The sequence below is a fragment of the Hemitrygon akajei genome, chromosome 9 (genome assembly GCF_048418815.1).
Source record: "Hemitrygon akajei chromosome 9, sHemAka1.3, whole genome shotgun sequence".
NCBI classification, from domain to species: Eukaryota; Metazoa; Chordata; class Chondrichthyes; order Myliobatiformes; family Dasyatidae; genus Hemitrygon; species Hemitrygon akajei.
The window spans coordinates 30,020,079-30,029,299 of NC_133132.1; the positions used below are offsets into that span (position 1 = coordinate 30,020,079).

At 41.6% G+C, this 9,221-nt stretch overlaps 1 protein-coding gene across 1 annotated transcript; it reads right to left on the minus strand.

Annotated features, from left to right (window-relative positions):
• Nucleotides 1-2,942: 2,942 nt before the first annotated feature.
• LOC140732743 (immunoglobulin lambda-1 light chain-like) lies at nucleotides 2,943-7,661 on the minus strand. The gene is made up of 3 exons (XM_073055409.1): nucleotides 7,570-7,661; nucleotides 7,134-7,481; nucleotides 2,943-3,475 (listed from the first exon to the last, which is right to left on the minus strand). Exons 1-3 carry the CDS (start codon nucleotides 7,616-7,618, stop codon nucleotides 3,153-3,155), a joined length of 720 nt encoding a protein of 239 aa, XP_072911510.1. The 5' UTR covers nucleotides 7,619-7,661; the 3' UTR covers nucleotides 2,943-3,152.
• Nucleotides 7,662-9,221: the final 1,560 nt, after the last annotated feature.

Sequence of the window (9,221 nt, forward strand, 5' to 3'; positions counted from 1 at the left end):
TGCTGCTCTGGACACCTTCCTACTTTCAGCAAAGATGTCAACAAAATTGAAAGAATACCGAGGAAATTTATAAGGATGATTTCTCGACTTGAGGACGTAAATTATGTGGAAAGGTTGAAGAGGTTAGCACTTTCTTACTTGGAGCATAGGAGAATGAGGGGAGATTGGATAGAGATATACAAAATGATGTGGGGAATAGATAAGGTAAATGTAAGCAGGCTTTTCACAGTCGGGTTGGGTGAGTCTAGAATTAAAGGTCATGGTCTGAGGGTGAAAGGTGAAATGTTTAGGGGGAACATGAGGAGGAGCTTCGTCACATAGATTAGTGAGAGTGTGGAACGAGTTGCCAGTGGAAGTAGTGCATGTAGTTCGAGTTCAATATTTAAAATAAGTTTTAACTATTAAAAGAATATGAATGGGAGGGTACGGAGAGCTATGGTCTATGTACAGGGCGATGGGATAGATGACAGAAGGTTGTTGGTGCTGTGGATAAGATTGCCGTAGATGGTTTTTAATGCGGAAGAATGGGAAAGAATGGACTTTGGAAAAGCCAAATCAAAGGTTAAAGAGAAGATTCTTAGCAGTGTAGATGAGAAAGAAATCCTGGGGTCCACTCGCATAGATCCCTCAAAAATTGCTGCGCGTCAATAGCGGACGTGGAAGCTGTAGAGAGGGTTTAGAGGAGATTTACCACGATGCCGCTTGGACTAGAGGTCATGTGTTATCCGGATAGGTTGAGTGAACTAGGGCTTTTCGCTTTGGAATGAAGCCGGTTGAAAGACGACCTGACAGGGATGCATAAGATAAGAGGAGAAGATAGAAAGGATAACCAGTGCCTTTTGCCTAGGGTGGCAGTGGTATTTTCGAGAGGGCAGACTTTTAAAGTGATTGGACGAAAATATAGAGGGATGTCAGAGGTATATTCTTTACACAGAGTGGTATGTTCATGGAATGCCTTGCCAGTGTGGTGGTAGAGGCAAATATATATCAGGGACATTTAAGAAACTCTTAGGCCAATGGATGAAAGAAAAATAGAGGGCTCTGTGGAAGGGAATGGTTAGATTGATCTTGGATTAGATTAAGAGGTGGGCAGAACATCGTGGGCCAAAAGGCCTGTGCTATGGTTAACGTTTCTGTGTACTATTTTCAATAATAGTAATCGCGATCATTCATATATTTCTCTGTATACACCACCTCTCCATTACGCAGATAAATCTGTGAGCTGACCCACAGCTTGGAATGTATTGTTAATAAAAACATTCCGGTCATCGAACCACAACATTTTTTTGGATGGTCTGTAATTTTTACATGGAAATGCCAACATTTCCCCATATTGCTACTGGCAGAATTCAATCCATCTGCCCGAGCTCCATCTGCATTCCGCAGCTCTTCCTCTTCCTGACTCTCCAAGCATTCAGTAATGGAGTGGAAATTACTGCACTCTTTCATTTTGCCTTCGTACCAGACGCAGAAATTCCAGAGGTAATTTGCTTCAATGCGGAGTGTGAAGATGTTCGAAAAAAATGAAGCGGTGGTATCCTTACATTTTATCCATTCGTGTGTATTTTTTTCGTTTTAAATCGTTTAAGTATTTAATTACTATGCGATTTAGTAATTGTTAAATATATTTTAAGGATTTTAAACGTATTTGAATGACAGAAAAGAATCAGAAATGTTGAATGAATGCTTTCAAACTTTAATAGTTTGAAGTTAGCCACGCCCTTTGACAAAATCTCCCAGCGCAGTTCTGGTCATTTTATCGTCCTATCAGAACACTGAATGCTCTGCCACACCAAGTACAACCGCGCAACTGCCGCGCAGTAACTGGAATTTCCCCGCTCACACAGACTTTCTGGTGCGATACTGGAATTTACTTTTATATAATGTGATTTTAAAGTACTGCGCAGTTTACAGGCCGTGTAAAAATGTCCTGCTCAGAGCAATGGTTGGTCTGTGCAGCTGTAAAGTTACAGGGAACTCCTTAGGCCTTCCATACTCAGAGAAGGCAAGTCCAACGGCCTCAGTCCAGAGTGACTGATGAAGACCACGTGATATTAATGTCCCCGTTTCAATAACCCATGTATGAATTTCAATGATTAGTTGCAAACTTGCTCTTGCTATTCTTTTCTTATCGAGATAAAGCAACTTGTATAACCTGTTAGAAAGACGTGAGTACAATCGATATTCTCATTCGTCTGAAAATGATCTTTTACGTTAATTATTTGACATATTTATCCTATGTTTAGGATACCGTTCTCTCGACCTCTATACTATGGCCACGGTGTTCTACATTTCATACAGAAAACTATCTTTATATGTATTCTACAAACTAATGTACAAATGTCGGTGCGCTGTCTTCAGCGCTTTACTGTTTTGAAGCCCGAAGTAGCTTTAGATAAACAGCCACCGTCATACTATTTACTAGAAGTTTACTTCAAATGCTTTGGACTACCATTTTCAATGTTTGTCAGATATCGTAAGCCGAAATCACCTCGAATGAAGCCTGGTGTTCTAAATCACACTTGAGCAAGAATTAGTTTGAACTCTAATAAGTGCTATTCTGCTCTGCGCCGCTGCTGACACAGGGTTCACAGGCCCTTGTCTCCCTGAATATGACCAGCTGTAGAAAAACCATTTCCATGAAGAATACAATGCTAAAACTGGAAATCGAACATGCCTACGATGTTCAAATAAAGGCAGTATCAGGGTTTCTTTTACTATGTATATAAATTTCGCTGAGAAGTAATTACCCCACTTGTCCTGATGTAGCCATAGTTAATATGATTTCTTCAGGAGGAAAACCTACCCAATAGCTAGCACAACGTTTAAGCGACGTTGTCTATTTTACTTCATCGAATGCCAAAGTTTGATCATCTTCATTATCTATGCAAACTTCTGAAAAATGATGCTCTTGTCGGACATATTGATCAAGGCAAAACCGACACAGTAGATCGGGTAGATTTTAATTACTTTGGGATAATATTACATTGATGATGTTAATTTCAGAACGAATGCAATTTATGAACGACCAACAGGACGCAATGTTTATTTTCTCCGGGTTGAAAAATGTGTCAGCTACAATCGAAAATTTAACATCTGTACATGAAATTCATTTGTTTTATTTTAAAGAAACAGCGTCTAAACATATTGTGTTACATACAGCTGGATCGCGCGATGTTTGTTTGAAATGGGGTTGCCTGAGTCTCGTGTTTAACCACGCAGGAGTAAAGCTCGTGTGAGCTCCAGTCGGAGGCTGGCAGTGTCAGGTAACTGCTCGTACTGAACGTGTTGTCCGCGTCCTGCTGGATCCGGCTGGTCTCAACGCCATTCCTTCTCGTACTGCCGTCCACAGTCCACTCGATATTCACAGCGGCCGGATTAAACCCGCTCACTAAACACACCAGGGTGGCAGTGCCCTGTCCCCGAATTTCTTCCGCAGACGGTCGAAGGACGGATACGGCGGGTTTTCGCGGACCTGTAAATAGAAAGAAGTGCAGGGAAATGAGTTATTAATTGATATAAATTGGAATCAAACTTTGCCTTTTTTCAACCATTTTACAACCATAAAATTCAGAACGCATGAGAACCCGGGCGTTTTGATCTTCCATAAACGCATCAAAGGCAATATACATTCTGAACATTAGAAACAGCTACAAAGTAAAGGAAAGAGAGGGTTTTTCATAACAGCAAAATTCAAAGCAATAAAATAACAAATTTCGATGGAATGGCAAAAGAAAACCCGACTGGAGAAGCTTCGCTGACAGAAACCTCTATTCGTGAAATACTCTCTAATATACGTAAGATATACTTTATATATTCCATGATATCCAGATCCAATCTGATGTAACTGTGCTATAGTTAATATCGTGACAGATTATTGCCATGGTCCATGGTGTTAAATCGTAAAGACATGAATCACAGAACCAATAAGAAACCCCGAAAGAGATATGGCAAAGCGCGTGGCAAAACTCCGAAATGTCGTCGCAGCTATTCACGTAAAAAGCAAGAGAAGGGGCAGTGGATTTGATTGACATACTGTGCCTTTGTTTCCTCTCGGAGATGCCAGAATTCGCCGCAGTAAAGAAGAGATTGTGAATGGCTAAAAATCATGGAAATATTGTAATGGGAATAAATAATGCCAGTTAAAGTTTTATACTTGGATTTTTTAGTTTTTTGTCCCACAATTAATTCCGAAAGGGTTGTTTGGACCGGGGTGATACACACTGAAGGAAAACCCGATAGCAACTCTCAGAGGTCTATAAAATACAGAAGATGTGGACATCTGAGTCAATGTATTCATAATCATTTTTTTCAATGATTTGAAAAGTTGAACCCATTCACACAATAAGTTATCAAGACTACAGAACAAAATTTACAAAGAAATTGTTTTACAGTAGTATCTCAGAGGAAAACGCGGCGAAAAGTCAGAAATGCTAAGGAGCGATTTTCCAGTGTTTCACATCTCAGAGTTGTTATTCAAGGAAAAGTCACTTAGTACAGTAATGATCAGGTATCCAAAAATTAGATACCCAGTGGCTGCGGGTCTGGAGAGTTTGAAATGTAAACAAAACAAGTGGGCTGAGTGATAATTTGATATCACATTTACACTGAGAAGGAGCAGAAGGTTAAACACACTGTTGAGGCCGAGGTGGGCTCTGGGGTGGCGTCTTGCTGAAGGCAAATTGGATAGAAGTTAGAACAGAGAACCAGAATCTTGATGACTTCAGGTTAATAGGTATAGAACAAGAGGAGCGCAAGTAACGTGAAAAGATCAAGTTGAGCAAACAAAGATCGAAATTAGACATAAATGGAAGTTAAACATAAGTGATAGTAGTTGCTATGACAAGGGAGAAGGAGCTTGGGAGGCGGAAAGATCTGAAGTTCGATAAGTCGACAAACCAGATGGACTACACTGCAGGATTCTGAAGGCGGTAGCTGGATAGATTAGAGAGGCATTAGTAACGATCTTTCAAGAATGGGCCAATGGGTCCGGTGTACTGGAAAATCACAAATATTACTCCACACTCTGAGAAGAGAGGGATGCAAAATGCAAGAAATTATGGGCCAGTTAGTCTGACGTCAGTTAATTTCTTAGTAAACAAACTGATGTTTAATCGAAATTTAAACACATTGAGATTGCTAGAATCCATTAGTAAGGACGGAATTTCTAGGTACTTGGTGGCATCCGATAAAATGAGCCGTGATCAGCATGGTTCCCTTAAGGGGAAATTTAGTTGACAAATCTGCTGAGATTCCTTGAGAAAATACCAGGCAGGATAGACAAATACGAATCAGTGGATGTTATTGACTTGGATTTTCAGAAGACCATTGACAAAGTGTCACACATCAGGCTGCTTAACACGATAAGAGCATAAGCTATCAGAGGCATAGACGGAGTATTGGCTGACTGCCAGGAGAAAAGCGTGAGGATAATCTGTTCTGGTTGGCTACCGGCGACTAGTGGTGGTCTGCAAGGATCGGTGTTGAGTCTGCTACGTTTCATGCTGGATGGTAATGATCTGAAAGACGGTATTTATGGATTTGTGGCCAGGTTTGCGGATGATGCAAAGATAGGTGGAGGAGTAGACAGTGTTGAAGCAGTAGGAGTCTGCGGAATGATCTTGACGGATCAGGTGAATAGGCAAAGAATTGACAGATGGAGTACAGTGTAGGAAATTGTATGGTCGTGGACGATGGTAGAAGGAATAAAGGCACAGACTCCTAAATGGGGACCGAATTAAGAAGTCGGAGGTACAAGGGGACCTGAAAGTCATCCTGCAGGGTTCCCAAAATGTTAACTTGCAGGCAATACCAAGCTTAGTATTTATTTCGAGATGAGCAGACTATAAAAGCAAAGATTTAATGCTAATGTTTTAAAAGACAATAGCCAGAGCATATTTAGACTATTGTAAGCAGTTTCCGGCCAAATATCTAAGAAAAGATGTGCGTGCTGGCATTGGAGAGGGACGAGAAGAAGGATCCTGACAATGAAAGAGTTAAAGTATTAGGAGCATTTGATGGCCCTGGGCCTGTACAAGCTAGATTTCAGAAGAAAGGTGGCGTGGGGGGGGGGGGGGGGGGGGTGGGGGGTTGGGGCGGGTGGGGGGGGGGGGAGGATGAAGTCTCATTTTAACTTACCGAATACTGAAAGAGCTAGATTGAGTGGAAGTGGGAGGATGCTCCCGACAGTGTGAGAGGCTAAAACTGAGAGAAAATCCTTTGAATATAAGGATAGCCCTTTAGAACAGAGATTAGGAGAATTTGATTTATCCGCAAAGTGGTGAATCTGTAGAATTTATTCCCAAAGGATGCTGTGGAGACCAAGTCTTTGGGGAAATTTAAAACTGAGTTTATAGTCTCTTGATTAGCAACGGTATCAAAGGCTATGGGCAGAGGTCAGGAGAATGAGCTTGAGAGAAAATATACCAGCGATGATCAAATGACGTAGCAGACTCATGGGGTCGAATTCTTTTCCTAGGTTTTACCGTCTTAAGGAAATAGAAGTTCTCTATCGCAATTCGGTAATATTCACAGCTCGGCTCTGGTCCCCATTAAGCTTCAGGTTCAGGATAAATTGTATCGTCAGTCAACTGTGTAGATGTATACGGTCAAACATAACAACGCTTTAGGAGACCAAGGTACACAACACAATACACACAAACTAAAGTAATATTAGCAGAAATAAATTATAAAAAACTAACAAAAATTATTCCAGACGATTGGTATTCAGATCATTTATACAGGAACCTGCGGGCTCTAAACTCGACTACAACTCGGTTGTCTAGTGCAAAACCTCACTGTTGGGGATATATTTTAATACACCTGTTCCCTGGGAAACTTTTAAGAAACACTTGCGAGCAGCACGAAGCATCTATTCACGAAGCTATTTTAAAAATGTCATGGCAATGAACTCAGATTGTTTTGAAGATACTTTCTGCTAAATTAAGTAACCCTACCAAGCAAACAGGATGCAGATGTGCTAGTTTTCTGCCTGCGGTATTGTAAAGATACAATGAGAAGCGTCCTGTAAACCGGATCGAAGCATCAGGATTGAAAATATTATTCCAAGGTTCAAACGAAATAAAAACAAACAAAATCAAAAGGTGATTAGACCCCACAAAATATTTACTTACTGTTGAAATTCAGTTTGGTTCCTCTCCCAAAGGTGAGTATGTACTTGTTATCGTCCCAGACACCACAGTAATAATCGGCGGCGTCCTCCCTTTGAGCGTTGGTGATGGTTAAATGCATTTGGTTGCTCGATGAGTCTGTAGAACCGGTGAATCGATCTGGAATTCCCGATCCTCTCGTGGAGCTTCCATACCACACAAAAATTGGGGCGCTGCCGGGTTTCTGCATGTACCAGCTCGTGTAGTAGCTGCCGATGCTGCCCCCTGACATGGTACAAGTGATTTTCACGGTTCTACCCGGAGACGACGATACGGACGGAGACTGTGTCAAAGTCATCTCCGCGTTTGCAGCTGGCGAAAATAACAAATAATTATTTAAAACCTATAAGTAAAAAACACGACATAAAGGACAGTCTAAAGGATTAAGTATTCTACTTACTGAACAAACAGGACACAAACGCGGAAAGAACCAGGACCCATTCAGCCATGGTGAAGCAGATAAGAAGAATCAAAAGTCAAAGGCTTTCGGACACAAATCCTGTTCAGGGCTTTCGAAGCTGCTCTTTAAGAACTGTGGAAGACTGCAAAGTCACTGAAATATATATACATGCAGATCTCAACTCACGAATGAATTGGATCTTGATTTCAGGAAATGGGCGGGGCAACTATGTAAACGATGCTGAGATCGGGAGGGTTGAGAGATTCAAGTTCAGTGAAGTGGACGTCACCAACAACCTATCCTGGTCCAACCACGTAGATGTCACGGCAAAGAGCGCTCACTGGCGCTCTATCTTTGACTCTCAGCAATTTTTATCGATGAATTGTGTCTGGATGCAGCACGGCTGGGAATGGTGTCTGCTCTGCTGGTAATCGAAATAAACTAAAGAGAGTTACGCATAGAGCTGAGCACATCACGGAAGCCAACTCCTCTCCATGGATTCTGTGTACACTGTCGCTGCCTCGGCAAAGCAGCCAATATAGGCAAAGACTTCATCCATCACGGAAATTCTCTCTCCTCCCCCATCCCATCGGGCAGAAGATCCAAAAGCCTTAAAGGCACATACCACCATGCTCAAAGACAGCGTCTGTCTCGGTGTTATGCGACCTCTTAATGTTTCCCTACTCTGATCAGATAGACTCTTGACCTGACAATCTACGTCGTTATGCCCTTGAACCTTACTGCCTAAATGTACTGCACTTTCTCTGTAACTGTAACACTTTATTCTGCTCGGGGTGCTATCTCAATGCACTGATGAACTGATCTGCATGAATGACCGGCAAATCAGTTAGTTCTCTGCACCTCGGTACATGGGACAACAGTTAAGCAATTTGAAAATTTACCAATTTATGACCGATTCACAGGTTCACTGTCACTGACATTTGCACATTTCCACACAGCCGCAAACTCCAACCCCCACATACAAATGCATCGGGGGCACATAAACGAACATAAATCAAAATGGGACGAAGCGGCTGAAGTATTGTGGTCTTAATGTTGCCATAGGCGAGAATAGCTCAGGGGAGAAGGACTGCATCTGACCAGAAATACGAAGCGATTAAAGGACAACAGACGAACAAAATGATTAGCTTACAACGAATTGATTATTGCGAGAATACAGAAAAGTTATAAGGAAAGCTGAGAAGGAATTTGAGTCGAGTCTCTGAGGCGTATCCACTTGTTATTTACCAAATATAACTCGGAAATTCATCCTCATGTTTCTGCTATGCTGCACCCTCGTCTCCGAAGTGGAAAGTATCATCAATATAATCCACAGATTATTGTGTTAAACTGCTGGGCTAAAAGCTTTCCCGTGTTACATGTTATACGCTTATAAAGTCAAAGTAAAACGCCGTGATGATTAATTGCCACAATGCATTTAAAGTGTTGGCTGCACGGATGAGCTGAAGCGCCTGTGATGGTGGACAGACAAAGCAACTGTTTGGCATTTCACACAGAGTGGCGGGAACGAAGGGAGTGCTGTAGTGAAACATGATACTTGGAATATCGATGGAAAATGTTTCAGAATTTCAGTGGAAGTTTCTCCTTTGCAGTGGTTCAGTGAGACTCAATAATACGCCGCTGGTTGATTT